The 20,751-nt window shown below is 45.3% G+C and overlaps 1 protein-coding gene across 1 annotated transcript in view; it reads right to left on the reverse strand.

The window, feature by feature from the left end:
- The window catches only part of XKR4 (XK related 4), a 276,147-nt gene extending 261,583 nt beyond the window's left edge, over positions 1 to 14,564 (reverse strand). Inside the window, exon 1 of the mRNA XM_074985789.1 lies at positions 13,780 to 14,564. Coding sequence (XP_074841890.1) covers positions 13,780 to 14,564 — 785 coding nt within the window. The remainder of the gene's footprint in view (positions 1 to 13,779) is intronic.
- Positions 14,565 to 20,751: the final 6,187 nt, after the last annotated feature.

The following is a 20,751-nucleotide window of genomic DNA, read 5'->3' on the forward strand; positions in this document are numbered from 1 at the left end:
CATCTTCGGATAGGATTAGTGATTTCGACGTCTCGCCGCCTAATGTTGATTTCAACGTCGAAATAGTGCACAGTGTGTGTAGACGCGACACGTGCTATTTCGACATTGTGCCAGCTACTTTGAAGTAGCCAGCTAGTGGAAACGCACCCCTTGAGTATTTGCATGACCTGTGTGCTACTAAGCTGTTTGTGAGCAGCCCAGGTTGAGGAGCATAGCAGGACATTGCCTCACTAGTCTGGATTACTCCCATCATATTTTGGGGGCACATGTGTGAACGTACATCTGTTTATTGGCTGAAAAAATTCCAGATTAAAAGTGGGTTTAGTCAAAAAACAAAAAGCTTTCAGAGAAAATGTAATTTCAACTTAAAGAAACTTTAAAAGTTTTAAATTACATATTTCATTTCTAATTTTTTTGCGGGGGAGGGGGTTGCACGAACTAAATGAAAACAACTTTTCAATTTATGTTGAAATAGCTTATTAAAAAATGGCCTAAAATTGTATTGAGGAAAGCCTGTTTATTTTCTTTGAACAGCCATAAGGCATATTTTTAAATAACACAAAACTAAGAGCTAAACAGGCACTAGATGTTTCAAGGGATTAACAGTGTGACCTACAAGTTCCTGCTTTACAACACCAAGTTGGTGGTGCTAGAAAAATCTGTAACCCAGGGAGTGCCCTTGTGAAATCAGTTGATCACGTTAGTTCCTTAGGGACAGATGATTGTCTCCATTCCAAGATTATGAACTGAATAGGCTTTGGAAATGCAACTACCTTCACCCGTAGGGACAAATTCCCTGTGCCAGGCCTGAGTTTCATTAGCAGAGCAGTATGAGGAAGGTTATACTGCTACTGTTGATGACAGATCTGCTTGGTGGACAGATAGAATGCTTCATTATCCTGGACAGTTAGCTTTGCACCTAAAATTTCTACCAAATTTGCTTAAAATAAAACGAACAATTTCAATATTTTTAAAAGAACCTGACTGCTGTTGTCATATTGTTGACCGCCAAACTTTTTTTAAACACACGCACAGAATAATTTAGTTCCATTATTCCAGATGGTGTTCTCAAATCACTTGAAATTTATGGTAATTACCACATCCACTGATTAATTCTGCCAGTCCAAAGGAATTATGTGACTCTTCAGGGAAACATTTCTACCAATACCATTTATGTACTGATTAGACCAATAACATTCCAGCTAACAGACAAAAAACACTGCAACAAAAATAATGCCATAGTATAGAAAAACTAGCTATTGCATTAAAGAAAAAAAAATAAAGCAGGGATTCTTCAATGGAGGTCATGATCCCTCAGGCAGTCACAAAGTTTTTGAGGAGGGTTGTGAGCTGTCAGCCTCTCCCCACAGACTTGCTTTGCTTCCAGCACTTTTGAGTGTTAATTATTTTAAAATGTATTTTTAATTTGTAAGTGTGGTCACACACAGAGGCTTGCTGTGTAAATGGTCACCAATACAAAAGTTTGAAAGCCAAGGAAATAGAGTGTATTTTAATATAAATCATAGTTTATGCCTCTCTATGCATGAAGGACTACAATAATTAGCAATCGGATATGCCAGTAAACAAAGTAATCTCCTATATGTTGCAGAGATTTTGTGTGTCTGTGAGTCCATCCATCCATGAGTCCATTTGTTCAAGAACTCCTCCTAAATGTTAAGAGCTAGGACTACCAAGTTTTGTATGCAGCTTCCTCTTATCATAACTTAAAGCAAGGTCAGGGTTTGGTTGTGACAGGACAGTGGGATGTGCATGGAATGTGACTGTTTCCCATCAAACAGAAAAGGAGGGGTGTGAGAGGAGGGGCAGTTATATACATGAATGACCACAAGGGGAACCAAGTGCCCCACCTCCAGGGAGCAGCTGCTGGCCAGCAGGATGGCCTCCACCACTCTGGCCTGCCCCAGGGAGCCACTGCTGTCCACTTCATGGCCCCCAGTGCCACAGGCCAACTCTGCGACAGCATGCCATGTGGCCCCCACTATCCCACGCTGTCTTGAGGAGCAGCCACTGCTCCAGCTGTGCACCTCCACTGTCCCGTGCCAGTCCCAGGGAGAAGCTGGCAGGCAGCCCAAATGGGCTATACCACCATCCCAGGCTGATCCTGGGGAAAAGATGGCAGGTGGCTAGTGAGTCCCCTGTCACCCCAGGCCAGCCCTAGACCTTGGCAAAGCCAGGTAAATCTTGTAGTAAAATATAACACATGGGACTAATTTTATTCTTATTCCAAAATTAATAGAATAAGACATGTGAGTTACACTGATGACTATGCTACTGATGAGTTGTCAAGCTGTTAAAAAATCAAGAAATAGAAATCAGGCGTAGAAGAGTGCATCCTCCATTTTGGTGTTTATATTTACGATTATACAAGAGACAACTACTAACTGCAAGTTACGGTGCTATAATTTTATTTAGAAGTGTTAGCGGGTTTCAGTCCAGCCTCCAAGTACGGAACCCTTTCCCTTCCCCAGTCAAGCAGGTGTCAATCTTGTCACTTCTCCCTGGTCACTGAGTAGAGGAAGATGAGCTGGAGTTAACTCCTTGTTCACTGAGGACTAAGCCATATCCCCGTACCTTCTCACATTCATTTTTCCTTTTATTCTCTCCCCTACTATTGCTGCCACAAACTTGATTTATGTCCCTTCCTATTGCTGCCTTCCTTCACTTTTTAAAAAGCCTACTTCAATGGACTAACTCTTTCACACCCATGTATCTGTTGGACATAACACACTAAATAGCTAATGCTGATGAAGTGGACAGAACTGGTATTATATTTTATAAACAAGCTACAATAACAAACAAACTCTTAAGTCTTCAACTGAAAAGGCATTGGTGAAGTTTTTTTGACTTCTTAAAATAAAGAAGTCAATTAAAAAGCCCACCAAGCTCTCTATTTAACTGTTTTTACTGACATGTTATACAACAGAATTAACTTAAGTTGAAGGAATAGAAACCACCCCTATTATTACATATATAAAATAAGAATGAAATTCTGGAAACTGCATATATTTTAATAAAGGGTGTCCTTATAGTTAAAGATTGGGGACTGAAGCTAGTCGGGAGAAAAAGTATATTCTTTGACACTACGAGATAAACTTTGCTGCAAATCATCCAAAGCACTCCAGCACAAAAACTGGAATAAAACAAGAATAAAACTGGAAGCCATAACACACTTTGAGATGTTACGCTTTCTTCCTTTCCACAGGAGATTCATATATGGAAACTGACCTTTCAGCCACAGTCTTCCAATTGTAAGTAACACTGCAGAGGGTAGCCAGAACATTCATTTGTTCACAGAAATCTGTGAGAATTAGAAATACCTATACTGTAATTCATTTTAGATACTATACAGGCCTGAAACAGAGTCTCTTTTAAAATTTTTTTACTTATAGCCACTTCTGTACTTTCAACATAGAGCTCTAGCATTTTTACATTGCAACATAAAGCTTCTGAAACACAAACTCTTTACTTTTACTGGATACTACTGTGGACTGGCCACAAAAAGAAACCAGGAAAGTGCAAGTAGTCATGCCTGTGCAAAATAAAGTCAGAGCTGTATAGGGTTATGACAACCCAAATACTGATTCCTTCAGTTATAAGTTTCTAAAGGCATCTTTTTGGCAAACTACAATAAGTTCATCTACTTGGACCAAATGGTTGGGCAAAAGTATTGAGCTACATCTACACTAGAGAGTTTTGTCAATAAAATGCCAGCATTGAGAACAAAACTTGCAGAGTGTCCACATTAAAAATGCTTTCTTGTCGACAGTAAATTGACCTAACACAACGCTTTTGTCAACAGCCTTCTGCCTCTCCCTCATGAGGCAGAACACCTTTCTCGATACAATCTGTTGACAAAAATGTCACATGGATGCTTCAGGGGGGCCCTCTGTTGACAGACATGGCTTCTGGGTCACCGGGCAGCCCTGTCTGTTGTGCTTCCAGTTGACTGTTCTGTCAAGAGAGTGACTGGGCAGCCCGGCCACTCTCTTGACAGAGCGGATTGCTTTTTTGATTGGCTTTGCTGTCTGGCTGCAATCAGTTGACAGAAGTTTTGTCGAAAGGTATCTTCTGACTAACGTCTGTCGATAGATGGGCAATAGTGTAGGTGTAGCCTTGGTGTTTACCCAGTGCTTCAAAAAAGCAAAGTGCCACATAAGTAATAAGCATTCCTTTAAGAATGTTTTTAAATTTGCCATTTATGGTAAATTTCCTTCTAAACTCTATCAGCAACATTTATATGCTGTTTGGGTTGCAAGGGTAAACTGAACCGGAAGACTAATTTACACACCATCTTGAAGTGCGTGATGCCAAAGAACTGAAAAGGAGCTTCACTTTAATATCTCAAAACATAACACCCATCTACTATCACTGTATCTCAACAAAAGGTAAGGAGTATTTATTCTACTGAATGGATTAATAGCAGCTAAAATGCATTAAGGTACATAAATTCTCTCTCAGTGCAAATGCCCCTTCTGCTGCTCCTCTGTTCATCAATCACCTCTCATGAGCACTTTAATCAAAGGAAACAATACAGTTACCCAGTAAGACAAGTCAAGAATGCCTATATCCTTGTGGAAGAAACATGGTACCACTGAGTTGTAGCCTTCCTGTGCATTGAGAAACAGATGACAGAGGACCCCATGTAGATTGAATGCGACTGAAAGCAGCACTTTCAAAGTGCCATGGCCGCCATTATGCTAATGAGGTGCTGCATGTTCATGGAAGAGCCTCATTAGCATCTTTCAGTTAGGTTCGTTATCATGCCCCTTTCGAAGTTCTGCAGCTACTGTAGACATAGCCTTTGTGTGGGAAGCTACAACTCTCTGTTTTGTCATGCCTCATTCACTATGTACGGGGAACTGGAGAAGCAGTTTGAGCTGTCTTGCCACTAATGGCTATGACACATTCTACTCTGTTTCTTTTCCATCAGATATGGATGATGCAGTTTCTCAGCATTCCCAATTTCTGAGTGTGATAAAGAGCTAGAAAAGAGGTAGTGTATTACACTCAGTGCGGGGATGACTGAAACAATATTCACTGGTCCCTTTCTTGGAGAAAAGAAGGATAAAGAGCAGCTGTCTTGATAAAGGGAATTTGCCTTTTGTCAGTAAGGTGAACAAAATCGAGCAGATCTTATTAGAAGCAAGGCTTTCTTTGGAGAAGCAAGTAGCAGTTGTAGCCATGAATGCTTTTTCACTCCCCCCCACACTTAATCTGAGGAAGCTGAGTTTTCACTAACAAAATCCTTACCACTGGTAACCTAGCTTTTGTTACTGCAATATGCTCTGTGCAGCACTACACACAAAGATCTCTCAGAACTTTAGCTGGTGCAAAATGCAGCAATCCATTTAAAACTGTTTCCCGTGTAGAACATACCATATCACAGAACCTCTGTATTAGAATTTGCTTTCATTCCTGCCTACCTTACAGGCCATCTCTCTGCACAGGTACCTTGTACATACAGGGGATCAGTTAATACATTTGAACCAACAACTCCAGATTGAAAACATGCAGAATCAAAAATCTTGAATTCTTCCAGAACAATGCAATAAGGAAGAGAGAATGGCATTTGGACAGCCACATAACATGGTTTCACTGAGTCCTTGGTGTTTGTTTCACTTCTTATATCTCTATATGTAAATACCACTATTGTTGGTGACAAGTTATTGTAAAGCTCAATAAATAACATGTTTTAAAACCTAATTATTTCCATACTCATGCCACAGGTTATTCATGAAGATCGGTGAAATTGAGGCATTGCACCTATCAAAACGTGTGTTCACTTTCCACATTGCACTTAAGAGTCTTCATTTCTACTTTCTGAGAACTCTAAATCTCTAGCTTTGGCCCAGTTGCCTACCAGGGTGAAACAATATCTGTAGATATGTTCACTTTGCAGACTCATTACTCAAGTTAATGAATAAATTAATTAACAAAACAATGTCTGCTGCAATTTTTCTTAACTTGTATTATCTTGTTTGCTAGTCCAGCTTTCTACTCCAATCATGCAGTCCCTTACTCAGGTTCACTCAAGAGAGAACTGAACAAGCCTTACGTACAGCAGCAATTATCTTCCCTAGCAGCTGCATTCCTCAGAAAACACGGAACTGTAAGGGTGAGACTCATGAGAAAGAGGAATCCAAACTTCCTTGGTAGCTGATATAGCTTTACCAAGCTCATTTCCATAGGAGATCAGAGGTATTACAAATCCCTCTGCTCTGAGCGTGAAATGTCACTTCCAAATCAATTCAGCTTAACCTTCCCACAACAAGAATTTAAAAGGAGAAGGAAGGACAAGGAAGAGGAATGAGTTTCAGAAGTTACGCAGAGGGTCCTCTGGAGGACATGAATTGCCTGAAGGAGAGAAAAAAGGAGATTTAAGCTGAGGGTGGCTCCTGCTCCACCAATTTTAAAAGGGAAGACATTCTGTACTTCTTCCAGTATTGTATGCTGACACTTGCTCTACCAGCATGTGCAATTGACAAGGCCATGAACCCTCCCTTACTCTGAAAATACAAGACCCCTCTAAGACTATAGCATTGCAGGCAGTGCTAGCTATATCCTCATTTTCCTTCACCATTCTTACAAAGCTATAGCCATATGCCTGTCTCCTGCAGCAGATGTACTTGGGAGACAGGGGTCCATAATTTCTCCTAGATGTACATATGCATGGGTTTGACCAAAGAGTCCCTTTATGCCAACCAGCATAAGATGCATTGAACACGCTGTTGTGAAAATATTTAGCTAAGCAGAGTCCTCTAAGATATCGTAAGACTGAGAAGGGACAAGGTACCAACCATTTAGATACCTGAAAGCTGTTACAAGGCAGCAGGAGAGAAATTATTGTCAACATCTGAGAGCAGGACAAGAAGCAATGGGTTTAAATTGAAGCAAGGGAGGTTTAGGATGGACATTAGGAGCAACTTCCTGTCAGGGCGATTAAACACTGGAATAAAATGCCTAGGGAGGCTGTGGAATCTCCATCCCTGGAGATATTTAAGAGCAGGTTAGATAAACATCTGCCAGAGATAATCTGGTGCTTGACCCTGCCATGAGGGCAGGGGACTGGACTCGAACTCTCGAGGTGCCTTTCAACTCTAGTGTTCTATGATTCTATAAAAACTGGTGGCATGTGGGTCATGAATATCACTGTGTGATGTATTATATACAGATTGTATACCAAGGATTATATAGGTGTGCTGGAAATACGTTCTTAACGTTTTTACGGCAGTCAATAGACAAACCTGCTTTAGAAAAAAATATATGGGTTTACTTTTCTGGGTGAGTTTTGTAAGACAGGATATGAGGTCAACAAAGCAATTAAAGCAGTGAACTGCTTGGTGAGCACTCCAGGGGGCCTGAACCCACAGGAGGTCTTGTCGGTTCTTGAGGCAAAAACAACAGACTTTGGAAACATAAGGGGAACAAAAAGACAGCTTACAGTCCTGTCTACACCACACTTTCATTGTTAAATACTTTTGTCACTCGGGGGTGTGAAAAAACACCTCTCCAAATGATACTAGTTTTAAGGATGAAATGCACTGGTGTGGACAGTACTTTGTCGGTTGGTACCTCTCTCTTGTCAGTGGAGCTACTGCCTTCCTTTGGAGGTGGTTTGATCTTCTTACAAAGAGCTGTTACACAGCTTAGCTTACTATGGTGTAGCTCTGGCAGCACTGTCATGCCACCGTAAGGTGCAGAGTGGTGGCGTACCCTAATTTTCTCTCACCTAGGCTGTGGCTACACTTGCATTCCCTGTTTCGAAAGAGGAATGCAAATGAAGGAAACTGAAAATGCAAATGAGGCACTGGTTTACATATCATGTGCTTCATTTGCATAATCTCTTTTCAGAAGAGATGCTTCCGAAAGAAAAAAAGCAGAGTAGATGGGGCTCTTGTATATTCCCGGTTTATTACAAAACCATTTGCATGCTGTACTTATGTAGAGTATGGGACCTCAGCTAAACTAACAGAGTAGTGTGTCCACTGCCCCTTTAGAGGCATCAAACTTAATTTCTGCATGTGCCCAGTGATAGGGACTGGATATACAGCAGAGACATCTCCAGGGAAGCTGGTTTCACTGATTGTTATCTGCAAGGCAAGGTTTAGAGTGGCAAATTCTTTCGGAGTTTGCTGCTGAGACACACAGACTGCCGAGGAAGGCAGCTGTCTCATATTGTAAGCTCCAGCAAAGGGCTGTCTTGCTAAAGCAGATAGGTAACACAGTAGATTTTCATTCTGAGTGCCCTGAGCAGAACATCACAACAGGTTGAAACAGAGGCTACGTCTACATGAGAAAATTCTGTTGACAGAAGTCACTGTTGGAAGGAATTTCCCAGGAAAACTTCTGTTGACAGATCACATCTACACATAAAAGCAGATGGAAAGAGCAATCCGCTCTGCCCACACAAAGCAGCCAGACTGCCTGGCCCTCTCTCTACAGAATGGTGAAACAGAAGCTCTGCAAACAGGGCTGCCCAGTGAAGCGGAACCCCTGTCTGTCGACAAAAGAGCCCTGAAGCATCTATATGGCTGTTTTGTTGACAGAACACTCTCGAGAGAGAGGAGTTATATCTGAATGGGGAGAGTACAACGCTGCCAGTGAATGTGCTGGGTTTTCTCAACAAACTGTTGACAAAGCACATTTTTTGTGTAGATGTTCTGTGGTCTTTCCTGACAAAGGCCAAGTTTTGCTGGGAAAAGTGGCTTGTGTAGACGTAACCACAATGTATCAGAGGCATGATTAGGAAAACATATCCATAGCTAAGTCTTCATGCAGAATTTCTTTTAAAATGACAATTAACAATTTATAGTATCAAAGCAACTTTCTATATAGAGCCAAAAATCTGCCGTCACTTACACTCAACCAACTGCATACTAACTTTAATGGGACTGTAACAGAGAATCAGTCCTGGCTGATAGTCTGCAGAGATCCAGCACAACTTTTCACACATGGGCCGTTTTCTTCCAAATGCCAAAATTCAGCCCTCAGTAGAATGGCTTGTAAAAATTAGAGAAAAAAAAAACACAAACAAACAAACCCCTAAACTTTAATTCATAAGTCATTTGTGGCTCATCTGCAGTCACACCACATTTTTTGTTACACTGTAGTAGCTCATTTTAAATCTCTATTTCAAAGCATCACCCCAGGCAGCATTACAACCCCCATTAATTTCCCATTAGTACAGTTCAATTAAAATTAATATGTAATTGTTTTTTTAGCAAATCACACTTACATTGGTAAATAAGAATGAATCTTGAATGTAATGTTAAGAAAGGCCAATTCTTAGCAATTCACTAGTTTAATTAAAGTAATATTTTCTTTAAGCAAAGAGCTTGAGAGACCAAGTCATTTCAAAATATGTATTAATATGGGATGCTCATATAAGCTGTGTCTACACGTGCACGCTACTTCGAAGTAGCGGCACTAACTTCGAAATAGCGCCTGTCGCGGCTACACGCGTCGGGCGCTATTTCGAAGTTAACTTCGACGTTAGGCGGCGAGACGTCGAAGTCGCTAACCTCATGAGGGGATCGGAATAGCGCCCTACTTCGACGTTCAACGTCGAAGTAGGGACCATGTAGACGATCCGCGTCCCGCAACGTCGAAATTGCCGGGTCCTCCATGGCAGCCATCAGCTGGGGGGTTGAGAGATGCTCTCTCTCCAGCCCCTGCGGGGCTCTATGGTCACCGTGGGCAGCAGCCCTTAGCCCAGGGCTTCTGGCTGCTGCTGCGGCAGCTGGGGATCCATGCTGCAGGCACGGGGTCTGCAACCAGTTGTCGGCTCTGTGGATCTTGTGTTGTTTAGTGCAACTGTGTCTGGAAGGGGCCCTTTAAGGGAGCGGCTTGCTGTTGAGTCCGCCCTGTGACCTTGTCTGCAGCTGTGCCTGGCACCCTTATTTCGATGTGTGCTACTTTGGCGTGTAGACGTTCCCTCGCAGCGCCTATTTCGATGTGGTGCCGCACAACATTGAAGTTGAACATCGACGTTGCCAGCCCTGGAGGACGTGTAGACATTATTCATCGAAATAGCCTATTTCGATGTTGCTACGTCGAAATAAGCTATTTCGATGTTGGCTTCATGTGTAGACGTAGCCATATGTAGTCAAAACTCATGGGCTAAGAACCAGCTTTCATAATGTCCACACACAACTATTGCAGTTCTCTATACTTAGGAATGATGCTCTATTCCTTGAGATCTTTCCAGCGAACTTAGAATGCAGCAAGACAACTGCTCATCAACAGAGGTCACCAGGAACACATTGCCCTAATTTGTTACTCTCAGTATGAGCTCTCTGTTGAATTCAGAGTCCAGTTCCAGGTCACCATTTCAACACGCTGCATGGAACTGTTCCTAGTTATTTGAGTGATTGTCTTGCCACATGACCACCACTTCCTTGATACCTAAGTTCCACTGGAGAAGTAAATCAGCTGGCAAATAAGGGATGGCGATGACCTCTGCAGTCAGAACCTTCACAGGAGATGGACCTCACTGCAGATTCAGTGAGAATGAACAACAGCTTCCACAGCTAAGCACAAAACCTGCTTCTTACACCCTCACATTCATAGTTTATATTATATATGACCCAAACCAGCAAAATAGCAACCTCTGCACCTAAGTGTACTTGGTGGCAAGGAGAAAACAAGGTATCATTGCCATTTTCACTTTCAGCCCTTAAAATTCTATGGGAATTGTATAAGCACATCTCATTTCTCATGTCATTCGTTTCTGATGACCAAAAGGACTGTGACTTTTATGAACCATATCAGGGAGAAAAGGAACAAATTATTGTTTAGAGTCCTTTTGGCTAATTACACAAAATGCTGTAAACAATTGACTATAAAATAGCTAGACTTATGGGAATACAGAGAAAAACAGTTAAGTTACAGGCCAGCAGCTAACAATCTGGTCAAATTAAATTTCATTGATCGAATAACAGAGCATGCTAAAATATAAAAATGGCCACTGAGTTTGATACTCATGCAGGTTTTATAGCATTATAATTGACATAATTTACGAAGAAAACTTACAATAAAAGATAATCAGCAAGTTTAAGGACAAAAAATTAAGCACTCTTCCATGAAGCAAAAATCTCACACATTAAGAATTTACTTATCACAGAAAAGAACAAAAAAACAAAAAAGGGGCTAAAATACCCTTAATCCCAACTCACCATTCTGTCCGCATTGCCACAGAATGTTGGACCACACACATCTCTACCCACAAACTCTACCCTTTGCATGTTCCAAACCAGAGACAGATGTTGTGAAGCTCTGCTCTGTGGCACTCAGGGAGGTACAGGCTCTCTTTGTATGCATCTTTACAGACTGCAGCCTCCCATGTGCAAGTGAAATGCTTTACTCCTGCCATTTTGACCATTCTGGAGATGGGGGGAAGGAGAGAGAATTTGCTCTCAAAATACAAAATATTACAAGCTATTGGATCATGCTTTCTAAGATCCTGATCATGCAAACAAATACACACAGGCAACTTTATGCCCACGAACAGTGTCATGAGTGTTGTTGTTGAGTATGATATGTATGAAGACAATTCCGTGCTTGCTGGATCAAAATATTATTATGCATCTTGCTCAGAGTCCTGAGTTCAGCTTCACATGGCGGGAGGTGGGGGGGAGTGCACAAGCAATTCTGAACAAACATTTTGTTGGCTAAAATTATATTTGTTTCTCAGACACAGAATGTTTAGAAAAGTTTTAATTTTGGATTAGTCTTAACACAGATTTGATGAAAAATAATATTCAAGACACTAAAGTATTTGTTATGAAACAGAAAATTGTAACAACAAATGATCTATTTAATATTGCCAAACTCCCTATTTATTATTTGATATTAAAGTAGTATCCAAAGCCCACAGCCAGATTTGAATAGTGGCATTAAGGGACAACCTCTCACCAAAAAAAGGGATCTCTGGAAGTTAAAAATTCCAGAATTTACAACATTAAAAAAATTAGATGACAATGACAGGAAATCGTTTTACAAGTAATGCTAATAAAAACCTATTTCAAAAAATACACTTCCTAGCAGTCAAAAAAGAAAACTTCCGTAACACTTTCAACTGTTGTTTCAGTAGACTCTACATTCGGCATATCTGAAACATTGCTTTGGTATACCATAATTTTATTTTAGAATTGTAACTGATAGCATACACTAGGCTTCCCTGAAACTAGGCTTTTTAAAAACGATTGTAAAATTCACTTGTAAATGACTAGAAGTCCTGTGGCACCTTGTAGACTAACAGATATTTTGGAGCATGAGCTTTCGTGGGCAAAGACCCGCTTCGTCAGACACATCTGACAAAGCGGGTCTTGGCCCACGAAAACTTATGCTCCAAAATATCTGTTAGTCTCTAAAGGTGCCACAGGACTTCTTGTCGTTTTTGAAGATATAGACTAACTCGGCGACCTCTCTGATACTTGTAAATGACTATGTCTCATATTAAAATCTTTTCTAAGAATAGAATTTCATTTTCAGAAAACATCTTTCACGGATGAAGAAAACAAAGGATTTATTGAAACAATTAAGCTACATAGCGTTTAACTGTATTTCAGTATTTCAAACTATGCAGTTACTATGGCATAGTTTTTGCCAAAATCTTGAATACCAATGAACTGTTCGTGCAAATATCCTTTCAGTCAAGTGCACTATCTACTATAGACCATTGTAACATGGCCTTTCCATGCAGAACACATTACAGATATTTAAAAGTTTTCTTCACCATACATGAGGTATGAGAAATGGAAAATAAGATTTTTCAGACAAGATGTTATGTAAATAGATGTTTTCCAAGCACAGCAACATCCCATTTCTAGCTGTCATCTTTACTCTGTCTTAAGTTCTCTAATCACTTCAATATTGTGCATATATGAAGACAATTCCAGATAGCATGAATTATACGCTATATTTTTCTCAAAATCACATGTTTTTGACCTCACTCAGAAAGTTAAGGTTTCCTAGACTTACGGGATAACATACATCTGGAAATGCATTATGTTTTGGATTGCAAAATGATGTAATCTGGATTTGATGCAACTGTTTCCCATGTACAGTTACTCAGAATACAGCTAACAACCAGTTTAAATGCCCACTAGAATTAAAACATCAGAAGGCTTATAATGTTTTACCACTGCCTCCCTTTTTAGGGTTTTTACCATCCAGATTAGGAGCTCTGTCTTACATCCGTCCCTTCCCTGAGACCCTATTACATCCTCTTCCCCCCAGCCAGATTTTCCACACTTGCCATCTGGTCATCCTTACAGCTATCCAACCATCCAAATCACCAGCCAGTTCTCCAGATGCAGGTACCAATAGTTTTTGGGTGGTCAAACTGCATATTTAACACCAATTATATCCAAAACAGTGTGCCGGCAGGATTGTGCAATATATTCATTGTCTACCTACCCCACCACTGGGGAAGGGATAATATTGCCAGTGATGACAACGGAAAGATTTTAACCCTGTTCCCTTACACACCTGGGCCAGACAGTTTGGGTACCAGACCAGTCAAGTAGCCCTGTGCATTTGCTGCTGCCACACTCCAGAAAACTGCACACACACATTATTTACAGGGTTACTGGCTTCCCGAAAAGGAAGGGGGAAAGCTTAATAGCCCTCCAAGTTTTAACTCAATGTGATACACCAGAGGAGCCCCTCCCGACCCTCCCCACAATACCATCGGGCGGGTGGGAGCCGGGGAAGCTGCGCCCAGTAGGGGGTGTCAGAGGGGCGAAGGGGCTGTACCTCCAGATCTGCCCGAGCTGCAGGATGTGGATGAGGGACTGCAGGAGCCAGATGCAGAAGGCGCAGGAAGCGGACCTGCTCTTGCCGGCCCTGCCGCTGCTGCTGCTGTTGCTGCTGTTGGTGGCGGTAGTGGCGTTGCTCTTGCTGGCGTTGGACGCCTGCCTCTGCGGCGTGCAGGGGCGCGGGGCGTCCATGTCCCCGGCGGCCGAGCCGCTGCTCACCAGCAGTTTGCTCTCGGCGGCCGGGCAGTGGGCGGCGGCGGCGGCGGCGGCGGCGCTGTCCTCGGTGCTGAAGTCGTGCACGAACCAGCGGAAGCTGAATACCTGCACGGAGAGGGAGCCGAGCAGCACGAAGAAGAGCGTCAGCCCGAACCACCAGCGCTGGCCCCGCACGTAGTAATCGACCGCCAGCCACACGTCGGTGCCCACGTCGGCGAAGTACACGGCCAAGGCGGCCAGGATCCACAGGCAGTCCCAGAGCGAGTAGCGCCGCGGCTCCCGGCCCAGCCGCAGGCACAGCGCCGGGGAGCCCCCGCCCGAGCCCCGCGAGCCGCCGCCGCCGCAGCAGCTGGAGCCGCCGCCCGAACCGTCCCCGCCGCTGCAGCAGCCGCCCCCCGGGGCCTCGTCGTCGCCGCCGCCGCCGCCGCCGCCGCCCGGCCCCGCGCCCGCGGGCAGCCCCGGGGCCAGCGCCTGCACCGAGCCCGAGTGCTCCGAGTTCTGCAGCGGCGTGAACGCCACCTCGCCGCCCTTCTTCATCTTCAGCCGCCCGTCCGACTTCGCGGCCATGATGCCGCCGCCGCCGCCGCCGGGGAGAGCGCGCCTTTATCCCGCGCCCCCGCCGGCTCCTCCCCCGCCGCCGCTCCCCGGCCCGGCCCGGCCGCCGGCTCCTCCCGGGGCCGCCGCGCCTGGAGCGCCGCCTGCCTGCGGGGAGCCCCGCTCAGCCCCGGCGCCCGGCCAGCCGCGCGCTCCGCCCGAGCCGGCAGCCGCCGCGGGACCGCTCCCCGGCCCGGCGCATCCCTCCGCCCTCCGCCGCCGCCACCCAGCTGACTGACGCCGGGAAAGAGGATGACCTCATCCCTTCCTCCTCGCCGCCGCCGCCCGCCGCCCCCAGCACCAGCCGCGGCGCGCGGGCGGGCAGGGGGCGGCACCAGCGCCGCGGGGGGAGGGGGCAGCTACCTGCCCGGCCGCGGGGGCGCGCAGCGGCGGGGGGGGGCTGCAGTGCGGGGGCCGGGGGGTAGCGCACGGGGGGGTGCGGATCGCCGGGGCGGGCCGGGGGAGGAGGGAAGTGGGGGGTCAGTAGGGAGGGCAAGGTTGGGGCGCCGGGGGGTCGCCGGGGACAGCAGGAAGCGGGGTGGAGGCGGGGGACGGGAACGGAGTAATGGGGCTCGCTGGGCGGGCGGGTGGGGCGGTGGGATCAGTCACTGGGGCGGGCGGGATGGTAGCAGGGGGCGGGAATGGGGATCAGTGACTGGGGCGGGGGTGCGGAAGCAGGGCTCGGGCACGGGGGATGGCGAGTCACTGGGGCGGGCGAGCGGGGGTCTGGGGTGGGGGATGAGTCACTAGGCAGGGGCAGGGATCAAGGATGGGGATCAGTCACTGGGGCGGGCGGCGGCTGGGGTCGGGGATGGGGATCAGTCACTGGGGAGGGGCAGGAGTGGGGTGCAGTGCGAGTTTGGGGGATCAGTCCCTGTGGCGGGCGGGGGGCGGGCGATGGAGAGTCACTGGCGGGAGGCGCAGGTGAGTTGCCCACCCGCCTGCGCAGACGGGCGAGGCCGGCAGGTGTGGGGGACCGGGGCCTGTAGCCTGGAGGGGCCACGGGACGCTCAGGCACGGCCCGGGAGGAGCCGCAGCCGCAGCTCCCGCCCAGAAGGGAAGGGTCGGGGCCGGGCAGCCAGGTGGCTGTGAGGAGCAGGCTGGGCAGCGGCGGGCTCTCGCCGGCCCACGGGCGCTGCAGGAGCAGGCGGTGCTGGGCGCCGCTGCCGGGAGGGGGCGCATTGCGCTGGGGAGCCGGGCGGGAGAGGCTGCGCCCGGGGCGGTGGGGCTGGCCTGGGACGTGGCCATTGCCCGCCCGGGCCGCGCGCCCACACAGAATACGCCCCGCCCCCTGCGGGGACCCTCTCCTGCCCCCCATTAGCTGCGGCCGCTGCCTGGCCGCGTCAGTGTCGCGCTCCAGCGAGTCGCAGGGCTGCAGCGGCGCTCAGGGCAGGTACCGAGACCCCGCCCGGTCCCGCACTAGAGGCTCGTGCGCGGGAGCGCTCCTCCCCCGCGGCCCCAGCACAGCCCAAGCCCAATCTTGCGCCCCCTGGCGGAGCTGCAGGAGGCCCTAACCCTGCCGCTGTGGCAGTTCCCGGGAGCGGCGCAGGCGGCCACGTGTCCGCACTTCCCCCGCTGCGGCGGGGCTCGGGGATGGCCCGGTCTGGAACTCGCTCCCTTGCCTGGTCATTCAGCCCCGGAGCTCGCACGTTTAGCTAAGTCCAGCCTGATCCCGGTTCTGCCCCCTGCGCTCCGCTCCAGTACTCCCCGCTGGCCGCTGCAGCCAGTTCAGCACGTCCCTTGCCAGCAGCGCTGCTGACCTCCAGCAGAGAAAGGCCATGCTGACTTAGTCGGGCGACTAAGCTACACTGCTCGACCTCCTCAAATGTTTGACTGGTATCCTCAGGGCAACAGTAGCGCATTGCTTTAATTGCTTCACACTCAGCGGTGACAGCAGATGCACCGAGGCGTGGTTAGGTTACAGCTATTTAATCGCATTTCAGCTAAAAACAGTTCTGCAATATAAGGGTGGGACAAACAGTTAACAGGGCTCAGTTAAACAACCAACACCTAGAGATAATTGTGGCACCAGAGCTCTGAATTTGGCATGGGGAAGGGACAGTTGGGAAAGGAAGGGCAATTCAGCTGTTATACTTTTAACTCCACTGACATCAGTGGGATGATGCAATTGAAGCTCCAGGTTTGGTTCTAATATCATTGGTTTTCTGGGTATTCCAATCGTACATGCTGAACTGGGGCTTTATTTAATGGTCTTTTAAAATCTGTGATGTATTTCCATAACTATATTTTCTTTTCTAAATAAGGCAGCCAAAAATAAAATCATGTTGTTAGAAAAATCCCAATAAACCCCCTTAATGAAAACATGATGGGAAAGTCCAATAGCAAAATCTCCTACTTAACACAGACCATTTTAATCCACGAATGAAGAGGAACCATTTATATTGAATAAAAATCCATGTTAGCTATGTTTTCAAAATCTTGATTGGAAGATGCATATAAGAACTTTTGGTTCTATGGACAACTGATGCTTAAAATCTCTGGAAAAAAAACAGTGCTGTTTTAAATTATGTACATTGAGACTGTTAAGGGCTATATGATCGAGCACTTAAAGAGTCAGAGTTTTGGTAAGCCTATGATTCCTGCACTTAAAATCAACTTTGCCCACTTGTGTGTATGTGTAATACAGTCTTAAATGACAGATTCATATAACGCTTTTCAAATAACATACACTTTCTCAGCAATCTTAACTGCCACGTGTGTTAATGCTTTTAATTTCTACTCTTCTAAGTCTGGACTGATTTCATTCTCATAATTTTCCATCATATGGTTATTGGCTAACACTTTCTGTGTAAATTTGCTTAATTCTAAAGATATCTATATTAATATACTTGGCATCTAGGTACTATACACTAGATCAGAGATGAGCAAACTTTTTACACTTGGCCCCACTTTTCATCCATGCAGTTAGTGAGTGCCACCCTTCTGGTGGCCCTGGAAATGAGCAGCCGTCTCCTGTAAGTGATTCACTGCGTGCCCCTTGGTAGCAGATGCTGCGGGGGGAAAAGCAGAGGAGGTCACAGCGGTGGAGAGGAGGGGTGGATAGAAAAGATTAGCGGGAACATTGATCTGGGTGAGATTTTAAAAGTCACCATCAAACACACAAGCCCAATGCTGGGTAGCCTGGTTAAAGGGGCTTCTTTCTTCCCTATGGTGCACACAGCGCCGCCCCCATCCCTCCTGGACCAATGCCATTTCTTCCCCATGGTGCACAGCCCCCTCAATCCCTCCTGGATTAATGCCATGCTGAGGTGCTCCCTAGAGTAGTAGCAGTATTACAGGCAGGGGTATGAGCAGTTCTGCTGGAATACCACTGGTTACCTGAGTGTGGCCAGGTGTGTGGTGGGGAGTGAGCAGAGGAGGCAGCCCCTTTGCTCAGCAAACGGCAGTGCAATGGCAGCTGAAGGATTCACAGGTGTGGGCCATCTGACTTTGCTGCAACCCCACCATAAACATTTCACACACACGCCAAGGGGGCACACCCTTGCACTAGATTCCCCTATGAACAGCTAATGCTTTTGATTCTGTAGCCAGTTAAACTATCATATGAATCAGCAGATTATCACTTTTGCTGTATTAAACTTACACGCTAATAAAATCAATTTAGGTGGACTTTAAAGTTATGACGACTATCACAGGGGTAGCCAAGGTAGTCTGTATCTTAAAAAACAACAAGAAGTCCTGTGGCACCTTGTAGACTAACAGATATTTTGGAGCATAAGTTTTGCCCATGAAAACTTATGCTCCAAAATATGTAGTTTATCAGGTGCCACAGGACTTCGGCTGTATCTACACTTGCATTCCTCTTTCGAAAGAGGCATGTGGATGAGGGAAATCGAAAATGCAAATGAGGTACAGATTTGCATATCTGGTGCCTCATTTTCATATTCTTATTTAGAAAGAGCTTCTTTCAAAGGAAGAAAAGCAGTGTAGATGCAGCTCTTTCGAAACTAAACCCCATCTTCAAAAGAACTCTTCTTCCCTTTAAAAAAAGTTGGGGGATGCAAGTGTAGACACACCCTTCTTGTTGTTTTTAATTTATGTGACTTTGTAGCATGTTGCAGTACTGCAAAATGATAGAAATGTATTTCTGAGATTACACTGCAGTATCATATCTGAAACTGTGTGCAATCAACTAACTGTTTTAGGCCCAGATGATGTTCAGAAGATCCAGGCATAGAGAGGTCTGCATATGGAGGTCTCTTCACTGCACAGAATGGGACTTGGATGACTGCACAGCATCATTTAATCCTTCCATAGACCCTTGCAAGATCATTCTATGTGGTTTGTGGTCCACCCGTGGGTTGCAGGGCAGGATGGCTGGTGTTGCACAAGTTATATATAATGTCCTCACGAGGCCTAGGAGTGGATACTTATAAAGTGACAGCTGTATTAACATACCCATCTATCATCTTCTCAGTATCCAGAAGCTTGTGGAGCCAGGCAACTGAGAAACATGGAAGGTGGAGGGAAGTGGCTGCTGGGATCCAGAGCTACTGCTGGTTTGCAGTGCTATGAATCCCTTGTCATCATCTATCAGATTGAGGGCAGCTCTTCCATAAAGAGAATTTCCCCAAAGAGGCCTTGAAGGACAAGCTCTGTGAATAAAGATTTCAGGATCAGAGAATGTACAGAGGTCATCTCTTTAGATTACCAAGTTTAAAATATTGTATTTAGGAATAACTCCATCCCCTCCTACTTCAGTTTAGCAGTTTAGGGTTTTATGAATCCCTCAGAGAACCAAAATTAGTCCAAATTCAGTTTTGACTTGTCCATTTGAGTACCCAGCTCTTTTCTCATAGATTTTGTTTTCCAATTATTGCATCAGCACCTGCCTGAACATTTTCTAAGTTGCTTTGTGCATACATTGAGGGGCTACCCAGCCCTATTAACCTATCATATGTTTCATGTAATTTTGTGTAACAGCAGTTTGTTTTTAAAAGTTTATTACCAATAATTTTTCTCTCTATATATCATAAAGGTCCAGCTTTGTTCCCCCAGCTTCAAAAGGGCCAGGACTGGACTCTAAGCAGAGGATCCAAAGCTCACTGAAGTCATCAGAAAGATGAAAATTGACCATAGTGCACTTTGGCTCAGGACACTGCTTCCTCTAGCTCCCATTGGCTGAGACAGCAATCTGCAGCCAAAGGGAGCTGCGAGTGGCCATACCTGCAGACACACAGGTAAATAAAGCTAAACAGCATCCAACCCTGGGGCTGCTTATTGCCCCTCTCTAGACTAAATTCTTCACTCTGTTATACTGGGGCATCTTAAAAGAAATTGCACTGCTATAAGAAGAGAAATGTATAGTATATACACAGTATATAGTATATACTTCGTATAGCATATGCACAGTATATAAATGGGTCTGCATTCAGCAAACCAAAAGATCACTTTTGAATCTTATTCTATTCATTACAAAATATAATTGAAGGTTAATTACTTTAATTGCAGTCATCAAATCACCTGCTTCATAAACCATGCAAAGCAGATTTCTTCTTTGCGAAGCCTCTTATGGGGCTATATTTTTATGGTTGCTGTATCATTTGCTTTTTCTTTGTTACAGGTCTCCACAGTGCTGTCTGTTTCTTGCTTTTTTTCCCCCAAATCATCTTTCTATTTTATGAAACATTTTATTCCTTTGCTTTTGTGCTTGGTTCTCTGTGTTCCTGAACATGGGCCTTGAACAGCTCCGCTCCAGAAGTCAAGGAACTGCTTCTCTTTAGTTTCAGTCTTCTGAAAAAAAAAGTCATGGTCCTTTTCCTGTGTGATATATTCTGGCTTTTGCCATTTCTCACAAATGAGCTCTTCTGCAATCTTATTTAGCTATATAAAGTAGCTCAGCCTATCTTCATGAATTTGATTCCTAGTTTTGCTCCTAGTTCCCTCCTTCTGCCTTTAGGTAAGCCTTATACTGTGTAAGATTAGTCCATTTTTGCTTGCACAGATCAGCACCTTTACCAAAGCTTTTTTCCCTTTGGTAATAATATTGACAGTCATGACCTCTTGGGTGATGCTTTTTTTTTTTTCCTATCTTTATTTCTAATCTATAAGAAGGCAGCTTTTTCCAGGTCACATATTTCAGTTGTACCTCAACTAACAAATACTTGTTGCATACTTACAATACAACTGATGAGACAGT

This window comes from Carettochelys insculpta, chromosome 2 (genome assembly GCF_033958435.1).
Source record: "Carettochelys insculpta isolate YL-2023 chromosome 2, ASM3395843v1, whole genome shotgun sequence".
Taxonomy (NCBI): domain Eukaryota; kingdom Metazoa; phylum Chordata; order Testudines; family Carettochelyidae; genus Carettochelys; species Carettochelys insculpta.